General features: G+C 38.9%; 1 protein-coding gene across 3 annotated transcripts in view; it reads right to left on the reverse strand.

The window, feature by feature from the left end:
- The window catches only part of CNTN1 (contactin 1), a gene marked incomplete at both ends in the record, with an annotated part of 185,035 nt that overhangs the window by 117,864 nt on the left and 42,261 nt on the right, over nt 1-24,910 (reverse strand). For all 3 annotated transcript variants that reach the window (XM_084255481.1, XM_084255480.1, XM_084255482.1), the window contains one exon: nt 4,022-4,142. In XM_084255481.1, the coding sequence (XP_084111607.1) occupies nt 4,022-4,142 (121 nt within the window). The remainder of the gene's footprint in view (nt 1-4,021; nt 4,143-24,910) is intronic.

A 24,910-nucleotide genomic window follows, 5' to 3' on the forward strand; every position in this document is an offset into this window, starting at 1 on the left:
GAAATTTGTTTTTATGTGCATGCTTACATGGTGGTGTAGTGTAATAACACATCTGGAGAAATGTGAACCTGTTCCCCTAAATCATGTACAATATTGTAAAGCAATGTTACCCTAATAAAAATGATAGAGTAAAATATACAATATTCTTTTTTCTCACGCAAATCACTTTTATCGCTTACCACACATAATTATAGACATAGACACACATTCACACACACAGAGGACATAAAAGCACCACAATTTTCACTAAGCTTTCATTTTCTTCAAGGAAACATAAGCTGAAAAAATCCAGATTGTCTAAGTTATGCCTGAATAACTCTACCTTTGGTTCAGTCTACTGTCAAAGAATTAAAGTTTGGGGTTAGGGGCCTCCCCGGTGGCGCAGCGGTTGAGCGCTGGGTTGCGAAGCTGCCCGCGGCATCTGCGGCGCCGGTTCGATCCCCGGCTGCTCCCCGGCCACCAGAGGAGGGTCCCACATGGCGTGCAGACCTCTCCTGCCGCCCGCTGCTCCCCTCAGCAGTGCACTTCGGTCCTTCTGCCTGCTCTGCTCCCCGCTCTGGCTCTGGTGAATTCTCTCACCCTCCCATGCTTCTGACTGTACCCAGTGCATGTATAAACAAAACAAACAAACAAATAAATAAATAAAAACATGCCTCTATTAAAAAAAAAAAAAAGAGCCATTACATCTCAAAAAAAAAAATAAAGTTTGGGGTTAAACCAGATTATCAAAAATTTTCTTAGTGATCCTCAGAGAAATTATTCCCCTCTCTATTTTGCTCATCATTTCTCCCATTGAATTAATTTCATGATCTGCAGTTTAGATCGCTAGTATCTGAATATGAACAAGAATTATTTCCTCTCAAATGTGGCAAGTTCTTATAGAAGTATAATGTTATTATTTATAACTTGTTTAGTACATTTTGGGAAACAGATATATTCTTAAAGTATTAAGTGAAAATTGAGTTTTTTGAAAGCAATTCACAATCTAAATGTGCTATGAGATCTTACCATGCAGAATTTATTAGCTTTTCTAATACTTGAGCATGAAATGAATAGTCATTCTTAGTTTCTCTCTAGAGACTCATGATCTATATGAGATAAAAAGAAAGAAGAGTACTATATCACATTTTTAATGACTTTTGAGCTATCGTTGACTAGAAATCTGATAAAAATTCTGAATCCTCTTCCCAGGATTATCTATACATACATACATGAAATTTAGCATAAAATTTCAGTTCTATGAACGCCTGAAGTCTGCCTGTGGATTCCAGGTTATGATTTTCTGATTTAGATGGGAAAAATATCAAAGTAGATAAATGGGCCAATAATAATATTATTTATGGCATAATATATTTTATTATTCACCGTTGTTATAAGAAATTAGAAAACTATTAATTTTATATTCTATGATTTATACAAAGTACATTTGAAGATGTACTTTATAGACATATTTGACACATGTTACACAGAAATGTAATTGGCTTTCAATAGAAAATTTATCTTGATTTAAAATGAATTCCTTTTACGTTATTAAGAATGAAGTTTGGAGAATGATTATGACTCTGTAGAGTTTAGCAGTGGTTAGCAATACTGGTCATTTACCTGTAGTGCTTTATGATCACGTAAGTTTTATGAGCATAATCCTTATAGCACAGGGACTTAAAAGGCTGTATCATATGTCAACTAAGTGTACTTGCCAAGTTACATTGCTTTAAGGGATTTTTCCCAGGGCCAAAAGGTTTTAGAGAAGAAAAAAAAGGCATTACCACCTCCAAATCATATCTACTATAGCTCTTTTTATTGTGTTTACCTTCATAAAAATACACAGCATGAATATTTTTAATTGCCTAACTATGTGTGGGTATTATTAACATTCTTCCATTACATTTGTGGAAATTTCTCTTTCCTCTGAACACAGGGAGTTTACTACAATGTAATTATATGAAGACACTGATGTTCATGCAGTTTAATATAACCTCTACTGAAACATTAATGAAAATTTCTTTAATATGCTAACAATTCCAGTTAAATATGTACATAAGCTGTTGCTGGAAATACCCTAACAGCTATAGTAGAACTAGAAAGAACAGTGAACCAGGCAACTATCCCTGATAATTCTCAAAGACAACAGATGTCCTAGATAACAAAATATTTTAAATGGAAATACTAAACAAAAAGAAATTTCTTCCTTTAATTTTGCAACTTTAATTTTGCAACCTTGGGGCTTTATTAGTTTATGAAGTGTCATGTGGAATAAATGTCTAATCAGGATGAAGAAAATTCAGCCTGACTGCTTATTACTCTATCAGAGAATACATTCAACTGGAATAAAAGGATTTCAGCCTTGTCATCATGTAACTTAGTGGTTCCGTATCACCACTGCTCTAAAGAGAAATGAAGGAGCATATGAGATGTGGGAAATTATATTGGTCTGGATCTGGAAGGGACATTAAGATAAACTACATTTTTCATTTTGTCTACTGACCGAAATGTGCAATTAATGGTCAATACATATTTTTAGTATAGATATGTTATAGTACAACCCCAATGTGAAAAGGGGTTGCCTGACTGTGGTCCTCACCTGTGTGCTTAAAAGGGACTTACAATGAGACTCAACTGCTGGCACACACAAAAAGATAAATAAAGGGCTTATTTACAAAAAAAGGGGAAATGAAGAAAGACAGAGATAAATTGGTGAATGTGTTCTACCAGCTGTTCTGAACTGGGGCCCCAAAAGCACACTAAATGCAGGTGAAAAACTAAGGGGGCCCCAAGGCTCACATGTCTGGTTATATACCAAGGCTGGCTGCTTAACTCCACCCTCAGTTCCCAGTAATCCTCCCTTCAGTGGTGATGCATTATGGGATTTGCAGTCATTGGTGTCTTGGATCTCTTTGGTCTGGGCTAGTGGTGCCGTCCATAAAACCTGTGTTTGTAGAGTTTGTTCAAGACATCCTCTCCCCCTCAACAGATGAAAATTTTTAAAAATGAGAAATTGACACTGAGAGAGAGAAAAGTAGAGCTAAGAAACTATGCAATGGAATTCCATAGCAAACTAAATATGAATAAAACAATGAATATGTGAATTTCACAACTTAGTAGAGGAGATAACTTACGTGCACAAATTGGTAAATAACACATTCAAGAAAGTGCTAAATGTTGTAAAAGTTTGAGAGGCCTTCATATTTGGAACATCAGGAAAGGACTCTGAATTTGGTAACACTTGAGCCAAGCCATGAAAGATTAAGATTTGGTCAATAAATGGTGAGATAGGGATATGCAAGAAAGACTGTAAAACAAGGAACAGAGGTTGAAATACTAAGGATTATTTGTGGATGACCTGGACAGAGGATTGGTTCTGAGAAAAATGAGATGACAGCTGGGGTTTACAGGCTGAGGTCAAGGCGTAGGACTTGCTGGGTGTAAAGCTAAAAGGAATGGTCTTGACTTTGTAGGCAGTGAGTCAAGGGCCAATGGATCATTTCAAAGAAGGTGGGGCATGTTTGCAGCGGGCCTCACAGCTCATTAGGGCTGAATTTTCAACAAGCATGTGTCACAGCACATTTCCAGTTCTGTTACTTCTCAGAACAAAAGCATTAGTGGGGAACAGAAATATGTATATATTAACTTTTATTCTAAGATGATAGTGATAAACAGAAAACATTTAAGCTTATACCAACACTGCCAGTATATTTTTCCAAAATGAAAACTAATAGTGCTCTACTCAATATTAGTAGGAAAAGAATACTCCTGGCAAATACTAAGCATAAAAGCATAAACAATTAGTAGGAGGTACATGGTGTAAGTATCTAGAAGACATGTAGCTAGTAAAACAAACAAAATCAATGTTGTCAACTACTTATATGGCCTAAATCATTCTTAAGCATGAATGAAAAGCTGTTCTCAAGGATGAAGACTAAGTATATAAGAAATTTGCATCAGAATATCAATGTGTAAACATATATATTTATGCAAGTCAGATATCTTTGGTTTTGTGATTTGAAAGTGTTGAAATTCTTACCTCTCACCACAAGGTCAGCAGAAGCTGAGGAATTGTCCACGATTGTCTGTGCTGTGCACGTGTACCGGCCCGCGTGCTTCAGCTGGGCGTTGCGGATCAGCAGCTCGCCATTGGCATCCAGCTGTTAGCAAAAACAGTAATCGTTCAGATCAGTCCGTTTTTCACCAATTATGACACTTAAGATACCACAGGCACATGTCTCCACTAATGAAGTGAACACCAGGAGAAGCATCTGTTTTAGATGTTAGCCTTTGCTAAAGTTACTTATATTCTGGGCTTCAGTGTCTCAACTGAAAAACAGAATGAAGTGATAATTTAAGCTCATTTTAAGCTATAGTATCTTTAACATTCTGTTATTTCTATTAGCAGAGGATCATCCTGGAAGAAACCAAGGGATGAAACTATTTTATTGAGTTTTGTTTTTTTTTTAAATATTTATTTATTTATGCATACAAGAACTAGGGCACAGGCCAGAGATGCGGGGAGGAGAGAGGATTCACCAGAGACAGAGTGGGGAAGAGAACACGCAGACTGACTGAAACACACCGCTGAGGAGAGCAATGGGCAAGACAGGAGAGGCCTGCTTCACCATGTGGGTTGCTCCCTGGCAGTCTGGGGATCGAACTTGTGCTGCAGAGGCTTTGGATTGCTTCATAGTGTGGTGCTTAACCCCTTGCACCACCAGGGAGGCCTTTGAGATCTTTTAAAGAGAAATGTTATGGTCTAAAAATCTTAACGCTGAATGTCACAGAAGATAAATAAATGTCATATGCCTAGGAAAGATTATTAATTGGGTTGTGCAAGACTGAACTAATTGAGTAATTTTAAGACGTGCCACAGTTCATTTTGCAAAGACACTAACAGTTTGTGGAAACTATCAAAATGGACAATTCTACTTAATGTTCTTTTCACCAAAATTATTAAATTCCTTGTGGGCAAGAATTTTGTTTTGCTCACTGCTCAATTCCCAGTGCTTAGAAATGTATTCAATTTTGATGTTTTGAGCAAGAAACTGAATGAATTTTACTTGGATAAGGCGCCTTCCCTAAAAACAGCTAATATTTATTGACTGCCCACTTTGTACCAGGTCCAGGGCTCTGAAAGTCTATATATTATCTTATTTTCTGACTATGGTCCTATGAAATAGTCTTTTCATGTCCCTTTTTTTTTGCATAGAAGAACTGGGGTACAGGCCAGAGGTGGGAGGTGAGAGGATTCACCAGAGACAGAGTGGGGAGCAGAACAGGAGGATGACTGAAGTACACTGCTGAAGGGAGCAGCGAGCAAGAAAGGAGTGGTCTCCTGTGCCCTCTGTGGGCCAGCTCCTTGGCCAGGGATCAAACTCTGCACGGAGGGGTGATAGTGCTGAGCCTTAACCCTTAGGCCATCAGGGAGGCCCCCTTTTATTTCCCTTTCATTGAAGATGAAAGTGATACTTAAAGTAGCCAAGTGTTTTAACTAAGGTTACTGAGCTTGTTTGGGTATTGGGGGCTTGCCAAAGCCCATTTCCATTGTGTCCAAATTATCCTCATAGAGGAAAATTTGGAAAGCTCAATTTAAAAATAGATGTGTTTTTGTAACTATAAGAAACCGCTGATTCCATTCATAGATCTCTAGATATATTACGGGATGAAAAATTAATGGTTAAGGTTAATATTTTTCATAATAGTTAAAAAATAGTTTCTGTAATACTTTAGGTCTGCAAGTATTTTAACTTTGAATTTTTAATAATTGTGTGTGGAATGAATGTTCTGCTTTACGGTAGGCAAAGCTGTGTCTGCTGGTCCTGGAAAGCGTCTAGGTTTGCAATTCTTGCTTGATTAATGAAATCAATAACAATATCTTGTTAAAATCTGAGCAAACTGGTTCAGTTGGTTATAAAATACTAGTATCTCTGCAAAAAGTACTGGTCAATGGCCTTGATATTAGCCAGTTTTAGAGAAAGATAACTAGAGATTATGCATTTTAATGCCAATTAGGGGTTTTCCTGTCTCTTGAGGACCAGATTGGCTGAAAATCCAGTTTCCAAGATTTCTGCAAATTCTTGGGGTAAATGAATTCTTTTCTTGTCTTCTCTTCATCCGCATTTCTGTCATAACAAGGAGTCCTGGGCAAGGAATTCAGCCCTATTTCTGTTTGATCATAAATCCTACTAACACAACTGAGGGGAGCAGTCAAATATTGTACAAAATTGAATAATGTAAGAAAATTAAAAAAAATTGAAAAAAGTAAAAACAAAACAAAACAAAACAAAAAAAAAACCTACTAACACAAAATATTCCCTCCCTAGTGATGTGATTTGTTTCAGAATTGAAGGTGATGAAACTGGCTCCACGGGTAGGCAGTATCAACACTAAAAATTATCATCCACAATACAGTTCTGTTCTCAAAAGTAATGGTTCCACTAAGGGGTTTCTCAGTGACTGTCATCCCTTCCAGGGCCCCCCACTTCCACTCCTGTCTCTTTTCTCTTCCCCAGAAACAAAGAATTTTTTTCTTTCCCATGGTGAACTGTTTAAGTCTTTGAAGCTAACTTGGACTATGAAAGTAGTTTTCCTCAAATTCTTACTTCCTATTTAGAGTTTTTTCCATTTTTTAACCTCTTTCTCGCACCTCTTGAACTATTTTACTTGACTTTTGATCTGACTCTCAATTTTTCTAGTCATCTATGAAAACACAGCTTCCAGAAATTGAAGGCATTCTTAAACCCTACTCTTCAACTTCCTCATAATTACATCAAATTGTCAATTTATCCAGTTTTCCAGTAACTATTGCCTCTGTCCTTGTCCATGCTACCAACACCTCCTTTGAACTACTACAAATTATTGGTTCATGACTTCCACTTCTGCACCACTTTATTCTTTCTTCCACATGGCAGCCAGTGTTACCTTAAAAATGCAAATACTGGCTGCCATGTGGAAGAAAGAATAAAGTGGAGCAGAAGTGGAAGTCATGAACAAAGTTACCTTTAAAAATGAAATACTGGGCTTCCCTGGTGGCGCAAGGGGTTAAGACGCAACCTATGAAGCAATCCGCAGCCACTGCAGCATGAGTCGATCCCCAGCCAGGGAGCTACACACAAAGTGCAACAGACCTCTCCTGACTCGCCCGCTGCTCCCCTCAGCAGTGTATTTCAGTCTCTTTGCCTCTTCTGGCTCTGGTGAACACTCTCACCCCCCCACACACACCTCTGGCCTGTACCCCAGTTCTTGTATGCATAAATAAATAAATCTTAAAAAGAAAAAAGGAGGGCCTCCCCTGGTGGCGCAGCAGTTGAGCGCTGGGCTGTGAAGCTGCCTGCAGCCTCTGCTGAGCCTGTTCGATCCCTGGCCGCCAGCAAGGGTCACACATGGCTCGCAGACCTCTCCTGCCGTGCCTGCTGCGCCCCTCAGCAGTGTATTTCATCAGTCTGCATGTTCTGTTCCCCGCTCTGGCTTTGGTGAATTCTCTCACCCTCCGATGCTTCTGACTGTACCCATTGCTTGTATAAATAAATAAATCTTTAAAAAAAAAAAGTAGTTGGCAAACTTTAAAAAAAAAATGCAAATACTAGCCTCTCTGGTAGCCTAGGGGTTAAGTCTCAGCGCCGTCACAGCTGTGGCCTGGACCTGAGTAAGATCCTTGGCCAGGTAGCTGACCCACATAGGGCACAGCAGACCTCTCATGTCTCCCTCCCTGCCCCCCTCAACAGTGGATTTCAGAAGATCCACCTGTTCTGCTCCCCACTCGGTACCTGCACCCCTTTGTTTATTGTAGCACTGTTTACAATAGGTAAGCTATGGAATCAACCCACATGTCCAAAAACAGATGATTGGATCAAAAAGATGTGATACACACACAGTGGAATATTAGTCAGCAATGAAAAAGATAAACTCATGCAATTTGCAGCAACATGGATGGAGCTGGAAGGGATCATGTTCAGCAAAATCATACAGAAAAAAAAGAAAAATACCAGATGGTCTCGCTCATAGCAGGAATTTAGAAAACCTCAATTAGGGACCAGGAAAAAAGACTAATTATAATAAAGTAAAAATCAACAAGCAACAAGCAACCATAAACCAGAGACACACTATAGGGGGGTTGCGAGAGGAAGGAGTAGGATCAAAACAAGGGTGGTGGGAATTGTATGGGGACTATAGCAAAGATGAAAATGCATACATTGTGTAAAAATGAAAAATGATGTAAAAATATAAAACAATAAAAATATGAGAAAAATCCATTGAAATATGCAAATATGATCAAATCATACCTCTCTGTAAAAACAAACCGGAATTTAAACATTCCCCTTCCTCCAATAAATGCCATCCTGGCTCCATTCTCTTGACTGTCCGATATTCTAGACAACCTATGGTCACCATTCCACTTATACTCCATGTCCAGGAAGAACATGAACTTTTAATGAGCTTAAATGCATCTCCCCATCTCTGACTGTCCATGCTACTTTCTCCCCTGGGATGGTGTCGTGGGGCAACCAGACATAGGGCGGGCAGGGGGTCTGGGAATGCCAGGAGGCTGGCAAGCATCCCAGCCCCCTGAGAATCTTCATGCTTTCTTTTCTGGGTTCTTTCTGGCATCCTTTCATGGTCTTGCCTCTTCTATAGTCATTCCCCTTGAACTCTCATACCCATCTTCCCATAGCAGTCTGATTAACGCTGCCCTTATGTCCCTGGCCTCCAGGCTCAGGTGTGCACAACTACGCATGCCCATACCCATGCTCCAGGTGTCCACAATCAGGCACACGTGCCCTGTGCCCACTCTCCCAAGCACCTTCTGCATTAACACGATCAAGGCTGCAGGTGATAGCCAGAGGCTAGTGTCATAAAAGCCTGATCCTTCCATTTACCCCACAGATGGTGATACCCTCCTATGTCACCCCTTTACCACCTTTATCTAAATAATGCTCACCCTGCCCCACCAATGCCAGTCAAACCACTTACACAAACAGGTCTTTCTGCTTCCACTTTTATGTCTTATATTGTAACCGGTGGCTGAAACCAAAGACTATTATTATAGGTGGTGGCTCCTGAAGAGGGTGGCTGATGAGTATGGACAGCCCCAGAGGAAATGCTAAGAAGTATTACATTTTTTTAAAGATTTATTTATTTATGCATGCTAGAGCTGGGCTAGAGGCCAGAGATGTGGGGGTCGGGGGTGGGAGTGATAGGACTCACCAGAGACAGAGTGGGGAGCAGAACAAGAGAAATTACTGAAGTACACTGCTGAGGGGAAGAGTCGGCGAGAAGGAGCGGTCTGCTGAGCCATGTGGGCAGCCCCCAGGCCAGCATGGGACCAAACCAGTGCTGCAGAGGCCGCAGATAGCCCCACAGTCCTGTGCCCAAAACCCTGCACCACCAGGGAGACCCAAGTATCACATTTTGTAGAGCAGTGAAAGATAAGAAATATAAGGGACTGCAGCAGCAGATTACTTGGTATTCTGGATTCAGCATTTGAGTGCTCAGCATTTAGGATTCAGCAGTTTTAGATCTTCTGCAATTCCGGGGTCAGCAATTTCGACCCTCACAGAGGCCCACAACAGGCTTCTGGAAGATCTGCACAGTGAGGGTCGAAATTGCTGACCCCGGAATTGCAGAAGGATGTGGAGAGGCTCCAACAGCCAACCTCAGAGAAGAAAAGTTCAGAGGCTTTGCAAGTAGCCAAACAACTGAAACCGTTTCTGGTTTTCTGCTATTACATCCTGGCAAGGAAGGCGAAGACCCAGAGCTGGGCACCTTTCTGAGCTGCATGAGTGGGGCCATATGTCCAGTCGTTCAGTCTCTGCAGCAGCTGTCTTGAGTGTTGCTTGTCTGGTGCTGCACTGAGGCATCTCAGCAGCTCTGGTGAGCATATCCAGTTGTGTCTTCTGTTGTCTTCATGAGTCGGAACCTGGCCTAGAGTCTGGCTGCCACATGCTCCAGGTCTGCAGTGGCTGGAAGATGCCATCTTGAGCATGTGGCCTGTAGTTCGGGAGAACTCTGCATCCTCAGTGGCAGGAAGATGCCATCTTAGCTACTTTTGTATAGGGCTTGAAAACACTGGACATTGCTTCAGGTAAGGTAAACAGCCATTGCTGGCCATGGTAACTCTTTGTTTTTCTCTGGTTTGTGGAATAAATCCCATTATTGCTGTTTTCTGAGCCTGAGTGACGAACTCAGACAGCGACTGATAAAATATTTGGGCTGTGTCCTTGGCCAGTTTTAGCGCCCCTTCCTACCCTGCATCATCATAGTGCCTTTTACTTTGTGTCATATTATTTATTTCAGTGCAATTACATTGTGGGTGATTATGGGGAAAAAAATGTAAGTTTGATGTGAAGAGGAAGCATGTTTGTTTTGTCTGTCATTTTTATATCCTTGTGTCATAACACAGCTGGATGTGCTGTGTGTCTGGGTCCAGTAGTGTGCCAGGAGCAGAAGACATTGAATTAATTAGTCAAATAACTGATCAAGAATTCTGCCATATGGGGCCTCCCCGGTGGTGCAGCGGTTGAGTGCTGAGCTTCAAAGCTGCCCGCAGCCTCTGCAGCACCAGTTCGATCCCCATTCGCTGGCGAGGGTTCCACATGGTGCACAGACCTCTCCTGCCACGCCCGCTGCTCCCCTCAGCAGTATACTTCGTCAGTCTGCCTGTTCCGTTCCCCGCTCTGGCTCTGGTGAATTCTCAAACCCTCCTGTGTTTCTGACTGTACCCAGTGCTTATATAAATAAATAAAAAAATCTTTAAAAAAAAAAAAGAATTCAGCCATATGCTCTTAAGATAATACATGTTTTCTTCTACTACAAACAGTTAGGATAGCAAGCTTACAGAACCCATAACAAACACAGCATTTCCTAACTGCTGCAGGGTGAAGCACACACCTGCGGTACATGTCACACGTGGTTCCTGGCCTTGGAAATTTCCAAGCTTTAAAAATATTAAATATGCCTCTAGTTGCATTAATAAAGGTAAATTTTAGAGGAAAGTAACAGAAATGAGGGCCTGTTTTCAGGGAAACCAACTTGCGAAGAGGGTTGGAACCCCAACCCTTTGGGGGAGGGGAGAGAGGTTGCAGGTTGAATTCAATTGCAATGACCAATGACTTCAGCAATTATGCCTATGAGGTCAAAGATTTAATCGATCATGTCTATGTAACGAAGCCTCCTAAAATCCCCCAAAGGAAGGGCTTCATGGAGCTTTCAGGTTCATGAAATTGTGAACACTTGGGGAGAAGGGTGTGACTGGAGAGGGCATGGGTGCACCACATCTAGCAAGCAAACAAGTTTCCAGAGTTCTCTGAGCTAATACAGCAAAGTAACTGAACCTAAGGTGGGTGTCCTGTGGACTTCCAATCTGTAGTTTGGTTGGTTAGAAGCACAGGCAAGCGCCTGGCAACTAAAATGGAGGGCAGCACTGGGAAACTGAGCCCTTAACCTCTGCAATCTGATGCTATTCCGTAGAAGATGGTGGAAGAATTGAGCTGGATTCCCTAACACCCTGCCAGTGTCCAAGAATTGCTTGTTGGTGTGGGGAAACCCCCTCCCTCACACATTCCTTGGAACCCAACACGACACTCTTGTCACCTCTTCCAATTACCTCCTCTCCCACCTTCTGTTCCTCACACTGCAAACTCACACTGTGCCATGAGCTCTCACCTGCAGACATTTGTACAGATCATTTGCAATCCCTAGGTCTCCCCGTCTCCCACACCCCTCAGTTTGCTAACTTCAATTCATACTGTAACAGGGCTATGGAGGGTCTATATCAGGTCCACGACAGTGCCCAATAGAGGAAATGAGGGTTCTTCACCCACTTGCACAATGGCAAGACCACTTAGGCTCAGGGAACAACAACAAAGGGGCTCATTTAACAAGCAAAGAAAAGGAAGGATTTCTAAGACCACAGCAGTCTCACCCCAGATAGTGTCCACAGTGTCCAGAAGTCCTAAACAAAAGACCACTCATCCAAGATGGCAATTTCATCAATGAGGAACTGGAGTGCATGCCGCTGGCCAGCAGTGGGCCAGACTCCACTCACTGTAGCTGGAGGTACTCACAGGTGTGGGGGAGCACTGAGATGGCCCCATAGCAACCCCAGCCAGTCTGCAGGTGGGGATGGACTACTAGTACCGCATGCTGAACCAGATAGCCATGACGGGAGGAGCACCAGGAGGTGGTTCTGAATGATCAACAACTCTCAGGGGTGACCTGGACACAGAGTGCCAGTCATCTGTCAGCAGTGCTGGGTGACACTGTTACCATTAATGTCAGTCACTAGCATTACAGCTCTTTGTGAGTCATTGGCCCACACCAACAACAAACAGCAACTTGAGACACAGGCCCAGAGCCTGGTGCGCCTTTCAGGCAGTGTCAGAGGCAGGCCTGAGGAGGAGTGGCTGGCGGGCATCCGCAAAGCTCCTTGGCTTCTCTTTATCTTTCAGAGGTTAGCTGCTGAAGGCTTCTTTCTTCTCAGGAGATCAGGAACAGGGTCTTTCTCAGGAAACGTGTCAGAGCTTGTGTCTCAGAGAGTGTGGGAGTCCAGTCCAAATGAGCCCCAAGCTGCCACCTGCCCTGGCTTATATCACCTTTCAGAGTCCCCCACCTATAAGTCTGACTGGACCATATTCAATCCTATGGATCATTGGACCACAGCACCAACCAGCTCATACCTCACGACTGGCGTATTCTACCATCCAGGCACCAAATCCACCTCCCTCTCCACTGCCTCTATCAGCAGGAACACAGCACTGGAGCTGGCCCAGTATGGCAGTAGAGTCCCAGGTTCCACCTTGTAGCTTTCAACCAGGGGCTCCCTGCCTTTGGGCAGCGCAGTGGGGGAACCACTGACATAACCATTACAGCTGGCCTCTGCCTATAGCCTGAGCCCAATTGGGGCCACTGGTGGTGGGCAGTAAAATGCCTACCAGCCACTGTCCGAAGTGGGAGAGGGGGCGTTTCCTACTATAGAAGTCTCTTTTTTCTCTAGAATCCCAAATATGGCCCTTCGTATATTTTCATTGTAACTATCCCTTTCTACTGTACTTGTGTAGTTTTCATTTCTTTTACTAACTCTAATTCCTTGATGAAGAACTATGTCTTACTATTACAAATTATTTAAAGCAATATCTGATATACAGGAGGGATTCAACAAATGAATATCTCATTAAAAATTAATAAATATATATTATCTAAAATTATTTAAAATTTTCCATTAAACAAATGTTCTTTTAGTAATTTCATGTTTTTTTCAAGTAAGATGATAATTACGTAAGATAAAATAGGTTATTTGAGAACAACTGCTATCTATATCCATAAGCTCTATTATCTGTGAATAATCTATAATGTAAACCTCCAAATTTTCTAGCACCCACACATCTTATTAAAGAATTTGTCTTTGTCCCAAAAGATATCTGGTATTTGCCCTCAACTTCTGGAAGGTTGTCGATAGTGTCTTTTTGGTCTGGAAATCTTGGATCATGGTGTATAGTCTAATAATGTGATGTAGGGTAGGAACTAGCCATGCCTTATGGTCATAAGAGTAGGGCCTGGCCATGCCACGAAAACAACATTGTGACTTAGAGTCAGTCACCCTAGAGACTGAGACTAACCATGTGGGCAATCAATCAATCACTTCTACACAATTAAACCCCAATAACATCTCTGTACTCCAATGTTCAAATAAGCTTCTCTTGTTGACAATACTTTGTAGACTGCCATGCACCAAAGTTGATGGAGTAATACGTCAAGACTCCATGAGTAAAGAACAAAGGAAGCTCTGTGTTTGGTAGTTGTTCTGGACTCTGCCCTATGAATTTCTTTCTTCCCATGTCTGATATTTACCTCTTCCTTTAGATATTCATTCATTTAGTCACATTATACATGTCATTTTTTAATTATGATTATGAGGTGGGGGTGTGGTTTGCAAATGTTTTAGGGTAAAGGTTTACATCTCTGTGAAGATATGCTATTATACCACACTCACCATGTCTGATTTTATGTGCATCCTTTTCCTGTAATAAATTGTAACCATGAATAGCTTTCAGGGAGTTATGTGAGTTCTTTCTAGCAAAACTCAAAACTGAGAGTGATTTTGGTAACAAACAACGGGAACTTGTAGCTGGTGTTCAGATGAGGATAGTTTTGGGGAACTGTGCTCAACTCTGTAGTTGAACTGACTTATCATAACATATTAAGTAGAAGTGATCTTTAAAATGAGAAAATGAATATATTGTTGTATTACTTACAATGCCATTTAAAAATATTTGAGGTAAGGAGAGAGTAAGACTATATAAGGGAAAGGTTATACCAAAAGAGTTTTTCTTGAGCTAGCATAAAGACTAATTGGTACGTATTTCTGAGTAATTTTCTAGTGAGAAAAATTAAAATAATATAAAATATGCTAAAATAAAAGAATTTAAAGCTTCACATATTTGTAAGTCAGAATGTTTTAATGTGCTTTGACATCCTTAATAACACTGCATTTTGATATTCAATATTCATTAATAGAAATGTATAAAGTAAAATCTTTTGAAACTATTTGTAACATAAAACAACAGTTACAATTTAGAAATAACTTTTGCAGAATAAAAAGTGCATAGTTCTAATATATTCTTTCATTATGCGAGCTAATAAAAACCTCAGAAAATGTAGATATTTTATATTCAACCTTAAAATAACAAGACCAGAAAAATAATTTAAAAATAAGGAACATATGTCATCATAATTTCTCTTAGTGAAATATCTGTATTCTGAACACCCACTAATTCTTTTTTCTGAATGAAACTGTTTTCCTTCCAGATTCTTAGTTTGAATCATATTGCTGTTACTTATTAACTTATTTGAATTTGAGAGGAATAATGGCTTACTTTTTTATACTTTTCACATGTGAAAAGACAAATTATTTTGCCTTTAAATACTATACTTGGGGCCTCCCTGGTGGCCTAGGGGTTAAGGCTCAGCCCTATCACCTCTATGGCCTGAGCTCCATCTCCAACCAGGGCACAGAAGGCCTCTGCTGCCTTGCCCCCTGCTCTCCTCAGCAGTGGATTTCAGTGGATTGGCCTGTTCTGCTCCCCACTGTCTCTGGTGAATCCTCCCCCCACCCCACACACATACCTCTGGCCTATACCCCAGTTCTTCAAGGCAAAAACAGAAATAAAAAATGAAAAAAAATATATTGGATCTTTAAAACATGATAATCCTATTTATATAAAGTGATAATCCACAACTTTAACATTCTTATTTGCTCTTTATTTCATGGAGGTGTGGTACTTAAGTTCCTTACAAGGAAAGAAGAGGGAAAATATACTCTATCATTTCCAATATAGTCATGTATGTATAAAATATTTCCTGAAGTTTTTATAAATGCTACTAGCACTTTCCATACCTCAGAAGAAATTGAGACTCTCCGTGGTCAACAGAACGCTTACAAAGCAAGTCAAGACCAAGGACCTCAGCACATTCTGGCCGCAAATTAGATACGAATGCTCTCTACATTTTCACTAAAAACCATGGCTTGGCTGAATTAAAAAATGCTTCCTTTAATATGAGGAGAGCTGAATCATATACTGGAAATTGTGATAGCAGAGCTCAGGGATGTTTCAAAGTGTATATGTGGTTTACCACTTTGAAAATTCCCAAGGTTTATAAATGCCCATTCCTTCCTTCCCACCACCATGAGCAAACTCTGCAAGCTCATGCCCGTAGTATAAACTAGTCTGAATTACTAAGTGGTGTTAAGAAACTAAATTAATAATAATCAACAACAAAATATGCTGTACAGTACAAACAAGTCTAAATAAAATGTAGAGCTCATAGTGGCTTATACATTAACACAAACATTTGTTTTAATCATTGAAGTTCAGAATGAAGGGACAGTTATGAGGGCTAAAGGGAAGCATATCATTTAAAGAGAATATTCTAGAAACTGATATGCAAAGGATAATTAAATATGTATGACATATTCTAGATCCATAAATATATATGTTTTTTCATTCTTACAGTTGGCTTGTTAGGTTATAGTAGGAATAACTATATCAAATATACCATGTGCAACTGCAAATTTTAACACCATCTCCAACACAACTAACGGCAAATATTTATTAAGGGGTTCACAAGAACCAGGGACTGTTAAAAACACCTTACATATGCAAACTCACTTACTCTTAAGAAATTTATTGTATGTATTGTACTTGCCAATACTATCTATAGAGATAGGTATTACTCTCAAATGTATTTTAGAAATGAGGATAGAATCCTACTGTAATTATAATCACCTCTACTGCTACATTTGTTGTAATTATGGAATACTAAGACTACTACTACTTACACAACTATTAAAACTGCCATTACTACTGCTGTTGCTACTGCATTGCAAAACCACTAACATCTGATCTAATTTATTAAATGGCTTTTGAAATCCTGGCAAAGTGCTAGCCACTTTATGTGCGTTTTTTTATTTGATTTTTATGATACCCAGATAGATACTATTCATATTTCCATTTTTGAGATAAATAATTTGAGATTCTAAGTTAAACTAATGGTGGAAAGCTTGAGAATAAATAGTAGCTCTGGTTCCACCAGGTCAAGCTGTTTCTAAGCCAGTACGATTGATAGACAACTGAATTTAGGTTCATAATTCGGTAGGTAAAAGTGGGTACTTTCTCATAGCAGGAAAAATTCAATTTTTTATTTTTTTAATTACTTTTTGACAATTTAAAATTTTCAAATATAATAAGTGGAAGGAATAGTACAATGGCCATCTATACCAAACAAACAGATTCTCATTGTAAATTTCTCTCATATTTGTATTATGTAATCACTTAGCTTGCTTGCTTGCTCTATCTTTCCTTATCACTATTTACTACCTATTTTAACCCTTAAAAAATTGCTGATATGAGGGGGCTTCCTGGTGGCGCAAGGGGTTAAGCGTCAGCACTATGAAGCTATCCCGAACTACTGAGGCACAAGTTCAATCCCCGGCCAGGGAAGTGACTCACATAGTGCAGCAGACCCCTCCTGACTTGCCCGCTGCTCCTCTCAGCAGTGTACTTTGGTCAATCCACCTGTTCTGTTCCCCACTGTGTCTCTGGTGAATCCTCTCACTACCTTCGCACCTCTGGCCTGTACCCCAGTTCTTGTATGCATAAATAAATAAATCTTTAAAAAATTGCTGATATCATCATATTTCACTCATAACATCACCTTAAACCTTCAAATAAGTAAGGTCATTCTTTTCTTAATCACAAAATCATTTTCACACTTAGTATAATTACCACTATTATAATGTCTAATATTCAAGTTAGTGTTTTTTTAAATAAGGTCTCAAACCAAAAAAGATGACTGGATCAACAAGATGTGGTTTATATACACAATGGAATACTACTCAGCAATCAAGAAGATAAACTCATGCCATTTGCAACAACATGAATGGAGCTGTAAGGGATTATGCTTAATGTCAGAAAGAAAAAGAAAGAAAGAAAAAGAAAACTATCAGATGATATCACTTATAAGAGGAATTTAGGGGAACCAAACATGGGGTTAAAAAAATGACAAAATTTATAGACAGGTATAGATCTGAGGCTCAAAGCAGGGAAGGGGGATAAAAGTCATCAAAATAGGGGTGAGAAGCGCAGAAGGGACTATGGTGATGGTTCACAGGTGTTGTGGCCATGGGATATTTATGGGGATTACACCTGAGGGGAGAAATCAAATACTGTGAAATATGAACAACCATGTAAAAAAATTAAAAATTAATAAAAGGAAAAAAAACACAAGGTATCAACATTGACATTGCCTGAATGTAAATTTTTACAGAACAATGTGAAGATAACTTTTGAAAACAAAGGAATGGTGTAGAAATATGAAAACTTAAATTATGGAAGTTGTCTAGGATAATTAATAGGTCAACCACTATTTATAGAATCCATGAAATTATTGACTATCTCTAAGTTTGTCTATTTTAATGGCCGAAGAGTCCAATTTTTAATTAATCGATTCATTTGAAATTAAAATTCAAAAAGAAGGAAATTTTTTTGAGTTCTCTCAAAAAAAAAAGCATTTTGGATCTTGGAAAAAATATCAATGCTTTGAGTTTAGAACCTATGTTTTAGGGTTGAAAGGAAACTTGGATATCATTTCATTTATATGTTTTTCAAATTGGTTCCCTCTAGATGTTGGGTTTTAAAGAGATTCCCGATCAACTGGTAGAAAGAAAGATCAGAATAGGAGTTTATGATGATAAGAAGAAGTGAGAAAGCTGTGGTTGGGACTTTTGGCTTACAGTTTATCACACACTCACACACACACACAGTTTCTTAATTTATTAAAGGGTCTGATTTAAATTTTCCTTGCAAAAGCGATTCTATTGTTAAAGACTTTTGGTCATTTTTCAAAACTTCTGATGTTGCTCAAATTCCCCATAGGACAGATAAGAAGTGTGAGGCTCAGAGAGTCATGTAAATGATCAAGGGCAAAACAAAAACAAAAATATAAACCTTTAGATAATATTCTGCTCTTAAAACAAATTGGAAAAATGTGGCCTCCCTGGTGGCACGGTGTTAGGTCTCAGTGCTATCACACTATCTCAGAGAGGGCAACTTGCTGCTCTATGTGCTTACATAAATTTAATTAGCATTGCCATTAACAAATACTTACTGGGGCCTCCCTGGTGGCTTAGGGGCTAAGTCTCAGCGCTATCACCAGTTTGATGGCACAGCAGACCTCTCTTGTCTCACCTGCTGCTCCCCTCAGCAATGAATTTCAGTAGATCTGCCTGTTCTGCTCCCATTCTGTCTGGTGAGTCCTCTCACCCCTGCACCTCTGGCCTACACCCCAGTTCTTCTACACTAAAATAAATAAATAAATTCTTACTGAGGACTGGACTAGGAAAGTAACTTTGACTGATGTGGTATATAAACTGAAGTGCAACCTTAAAAGAAGCAGCCAAGTATAGAAACATTTACTGAAAAACAGCAAATCAAAGACTACATTTAGGTTAAATATAGATTTATGATGTAGTAAAAGGAAGGTCAGGAAAATTATATGTTCAAAAGGAGGCATGACAGAATTCTCTCTTTTCCAATAATTACTGATAAGAAGAGCAGAGGGAATCTTTGACTATGGATAAAGTGCCGTTTGTATTTTGTGGGTCACAGACCTACATCAGAGAACTAAGTACTTTTCACGTATTTTACTCCTTTTCAAGATTTATCAAAACGTGTCTTAAATTCACAAAACACATGAAATGTATTTTCTATTTCTCATAATAATTTGGAAAATATTTTACCCAGCCTCCTGTAATTTTCTTTGTCCCCAGCATTCTCTTCTACTCAAAATAATGTAACTTCTCTTTACTTCCACACATGCTGTGTTTAACCCCTTTCACAGGGCTGTTTCACTAATGCTAAATCTCTTTTTTTAGTCTCCTTTGAGAACAGCATTTTCTCAGTCTTTGCACTATTGACAATTTGGACCAGAAAAATTCTGTTTTGAGAGACTTCCCAGGGAACTATAGGATGTTTAGCAGCATCTGTGCAAAACAGAGGCCCCTAACACACAGTGCTTCACCGTCCCCCAACATACACACAGCCCTGACTTCCAAGTGTCTCTATATCAGGCCAACGTCCCCTGGGGAGAAAAATTGCTCCCAGTTTAGAACCACCTTTTTAAGGCTTACATCACATCACTGTGCCTGTCTAAACTTCTCATCTGGCTTCATCATCTCTGATTTATCTTTGCCTTTATCAGGATTATTGCCCCACTATCCTTTTCTTGTTTCCAGCATGTGGATAATCTTCGCTTTTTGCTCAGCATAAGCAGAAAGCCCAGGAAGGTGAAAGAAACAAAGTGACTTCTGTTTTATTCTCCCTTTGCTCACTTGTTCTCTCATTCTTGCTAGCTCTTATGCTCAGGCATAACACTTCTGTTACATTCCCAGCATTCTCTAGTATAGAAATGTATTAAATTTAAATGCATTTTTGTAACTTGTTCAGTATGATTAGTATCTTCTTTAAACAAGAAAAGTAGCCTTAAGGTAAAAAAATCTGTTTTAGTTTTTTTTTTTTCCCCCTCTCTGTATGGTATTATCCAAACAATTGAGCAAATGCATACCCATTTATCTGCAAACATACACATAACCTACCTGGCTAAAAAGGTGGGGGTTGCAATTGTATGGGGAATATAAAAATAAAATTTATTATTAAAAAAAAAAAGAATTACCAACTCTTTCTAGTTAGACCACCTGAAATGCTGCAGATTTGATTTACAATGTATTGCAAAGACTGCTGATGGTGTAGGGAGAATAAGGCGATTTGATGACCTTGAATGAACATAAAAGTTCCTTAAAACAAGACTACAGATAGGGTGGTGCAGGCGGTTGAGCCCCCCCGCTGTGAAGCTCTCCATAGCCTCTGCAGCACCTGTTCGATCCCGGCCGGTCAGCGAGGGTCCCACTTGGCGCAGCAGACCTCTTGTGTCGTGCCCACTGCTCCCCTTAGCAGTGTAATTTCATCAGTCTGCCTGTTCTGCTCCCCACTCTGTCTCTGGTGAATCCTCTCACCCTCCCACACATCTGGCCTGTACCTTGGTTCTTGTATAAATAAATAAATCTTAAAAAAAAAAACTATAGAATAAATTATGAATAGAAATGTACTATCTCTTAGTATTTGAAACACTGGGAGGAGGATTTTTTAAACAGATATAAACAGGAATATTAACTGATTAATTAAAAAATGGTGGTGAAGAGTAGTTAAATAACCTGGTTTCAAACCCTCCATCTACAATTAGCAAGTTACATGATTATTTTGGGTAAGTAACTGACTTGCCCAAATTCAGTACTTAACTTTCTAACTCTTAGTTTTCTTAACTTGAAAGCTGAGGAAACTACAATAATATATGCTCCACAGAGGATTGCTATGGAGGACGAGTGAGAAAAGCATGAAGAACATTTAATCCAATGCAGACCAATCAGTAAACACTTATTTCATGTTGATTATTACAACCTCTCCATTGTCCTCACCAAGCATATCTAGAGTTTCTTTTTGTCTCCGAGGAAATATCTAGTACAGCAAGCAGTAGGAGAATTAAATTATGAAAAATGAGATCTTTAACCAGGAAAATATTATCTGGCAAAAGCTTCTGGAATTTTCAATGAAGAATGATTGCTCTATTATAAAGAATATTAATAATAACCACATAAAATATGCCAGGACTCATGCCAAGTGTTCTCTCACTGAATCCTTAGAAAAATACAATGAAGTAACCAGTTTTGCAAACCCAATGAAGTAACCTGAATGAAGTGAGTGAGTTATTAAAAACATTATACAGAGGGGGAAGGGAGAAGCCTAGAGAGTTTCAATTACTGGCTCAGGGTCACAGAATCAGAAGTGAGAAGATGGAGCCTGAGGTGGCAGAGCTGGGAACAAGCTTTATTCAGTGAATTTTTCATAACTAGGATCATTATATGTAATGGGAATGTCATATTTATGAGGGGAGGGATTACTATAAAGTCTTAAATACATATCTTCAAAAATAAAGATACCTTTTCATGATATGAATCTAATTAAAAAGGATAAAGAGGAAATTTTAAAATCATCTTTCATTGCCTATCTTAGACAGTGTGGGAAAAAGTGTTTAATTTCACGAGCTTCAAGTTCCTCTGATTCTAGGCTGTGAAATTTCAAACCTTGTGCAAGGTTGCCACTTGGTGGTCAAAATCAGGAATAGCAAACATGAATAAAATTAATTCTTGAAATTAAATCGGAAAATTGTTAGTTTCTTGAAATAAGCAGTTTAAAATTTTATTTCTATAGTCTTTATTACTTAGAGCTTATGATATTAATTTTAGCCAATTAAACTATTAAAAAAGGTCCTCCCTGGTGGTGCAAGGGGTTAAGCACCGCACTATGAAGCAATCCACAGCCTCTGCTGCACAAGTTCGATTCCCGGCTGGCCAGGGAGCAACCCACATGGCGCAGCAGACTTCTCCTGACTCACCCGCTGCTCCCCTCAGCAGTGTACTTCGGTCAATCTGCCTGTTCCATTCCCCACTCTGTCTCTGTTGAATCCTTTCACCCCCCGCTTCTCTGGCCTGTACCCCAGCTCTCGTATGCATAAATAAATGAATCTTTGATAAAAAAAAAATAAACTATTAAAACATAATAATGCTATCAGGTTTTTTTTAATGACATTAGTTTTGATAACTGTGATAGTTACCAAAATATTTACACCTAAATTTTAAACTCACAGGGTATCTCTTAACTGGTTTACTTTGGATCAGTACCTGTGTTTGTCCTATTCAGTGTTCTGTTCACCCTAGTGCCTATCACTGTTCCTGCTTGTGGTTTGTGTTCACAACAATATTTTAAAATGAACCTGGTATTCAATTATTGAAATTTTGCCAGAATTAAGTAAAATATCATTTTGCATTTACTCTACCCAGCACCTGCTAATTCCATTATGTTTGCACTCACTACACTCTGGGTAGGAAGAGCCTGTCCTTTTGAGAATCAATTACAATCCATTAGGGCCATCTTTCAAAGGTGGATCAAACACATATGGCATTTTTACTCTAGTGTTGTTTAGTATATTTAGCGGTAAAGTCTGACTTTGAAGTCTGCCTTAAAAGAGAAGGAAAAAGCAAGGGAAAGCTTTGTAGGTTTTTCTTAGGTTCAAAGACAGAATTAAGTTTAATAATTAATTTTAAAATAAATACTGCTTCCTGGATTTTCAAAAATTGTTTAATGTATTGAATCCTCGTTGTCTATCTACAAAGTGTCAAAAGCGTACATTTGATAATTTCATCTAATTAAGCTGCATATTTAGTCTACCACTGACAGATCATTTTTATTTGGTGGAATAAGCTGAAAGCTGGGAGGGTAAAACCAGAGTCTACAATTAGGATTCTGTTCAGGAGTAGCAGAGAGGCAGCTATAAGAGCCCATGATGATCATTTGCAAAAAAAGAAGAGGTAGAGTAAGTGACGACCAAAGTCTTCTGCATTTTTATTATCCAATTTATTTTTTCTTAATTAGTATTCTAGTTATTTAATTTTTCTCTTATTTTAAGGCATACTGGACTCTTTTTTTCTTTATCTCATAATTTATTTTTCTTTCTTCACCCCTCCTTCATTTAAAAAAAAAATGTTTATTTACATAAACCAAGAAATGGTAATTATTATTTTAAAGGTCATAAAGAGACTCTGCATATGAAGTTTCAATTTAATTGAGGGCAACTTACACACCAAAATATATTTACATAGACTTCGCTCCAGTAATTATGTATCAATGTGCACAAGCTATGATTGTCTTATTTTTGAAATTATTCAATTTATAACACCAAATCCAAATATCTATTGTTTTAAACTAAGGTCTCTGTTTGGCTCACTTTTTCCTTAAAAAGAGTAAAAACTGAGTGCTGTTACTATTCTTGCAAAACAAACACAATTTGAAAAAATGATTAAAGATATTGGTGGCAATTCTACTCATCTTGAACATATTTATAATTAAGCCTCTCAGAATAGTTTCAGACACAGAAACAAAAAATATCATGTGATATAATGTTAAAATAATTCTCCATCAATTCCCAGATGCAATATACAAAACAGAGGTTTGGTTCAGAAACTGAAATACAATCAGTCTTACTGTGGATTTACAGTAATAGCTAGATCTATCAGATCAAAAAGAAACTGGAAGAGAAAGAAAAAGTTAACCTGTAGAAGGCATAACACTCATATTGCATCAGTGTGTGTTCTAAGAATCTAATATAAATTTAAGAAATGTCTCCATTTAGTTAAATTTGGTCTTCCTCAACTTGCCTGAAAGTTTGTTTTTAGCTTTTCAAAAACCAAAAGGTTTTTTTGGTTCCAGAAAATGAGATCTAGAAAAAAAGTTCTAGAAGAACTTTCTAAAGAACTAGACCATTTGAAAACATAATATTACTATACTATGTACATATCAATCTTGAAATTTTAAAGGATTTAAAATTCTTCAATAGTCTACTGAATTAATAAAAATATTTCTATATTAATAATTGACTTCTAAAATGAAGGTTAACCAAGCATATGTCTACATAGACCTTTAGGCCCTTAAATGGATGTCCTTCTAGAGAAAAGACTGCAGTGATCCATATGTCTTTTAAATACTCTGTAAATTTGCCAGCCTCATCGTGGCACCAGTGATGTGTAAACATCTTACACAAACACTATCTCAAAGGTTAGTGCTATGCTCTCAAGTTGTTTAAAGTGAAAGTGGGGGCCTTCTTGGTAGCCTATAGGTTAAGTCTCAGTGCTGTCACCCCTACAGCTTGAGTTCCACCCCCGGGCAGGGAGCTGACACACATGGCACTGCAGACCTCTCCTGTCTTGCTCACAGCTCTCCTCAGCAGTGGATTTCAGTAGATCTGCCTGTTCTGCTCTTCACTTTGTCTCTGGGGAATCCTCTCACCCCTCTGAGGTGTGAGGCCACACATCTGGCCTACAGCCCAGTTTTTCTGTGCAAAAATAAATAAATAATTAAAATCTTTAAAAAATGTTTCAAAATAAATAAATAAAAATAAAGTGAAAGCAAAGGCACTGGGCTCTCCAGATGACAGATATACTGAGGAACAGCACACAACATATAAAAATTGTATTAAAATTAAGGGGGAAATGGATGAAAAAGCCCATATTATTGATTAATAATATCTCCACTAAAATTCTTCTTTTATAATTTTTTTAAAAGATTTTATTTTTGTATCAAAGAGCTGCGGTGTAGGCCAGACATGGGGGGAATGAGAGGATTCCCCAGAAACAGAGTGGGGAGCAGAACAAGTGGATGCACTGAAATCCACTGCTGAGGAGAGCAGCAGGCGAGACAGGAGAGATCTGCTGCGCCATGTGGGTCAGTACCCTGGCCAAAGATGGAACTCAGGCCACAGCGGT

This window comes from Talpa europaea, assembly GCF_964194135.1.
Source record: "Talpa europaea genome assembly, chromosome: 15".
Taxonomy (NCBI): Eukaryota; Metazoa; Chordata; class Mammalia; order Eulipotyphla; family Talpidae; genus Talpa; species Talpa europaea.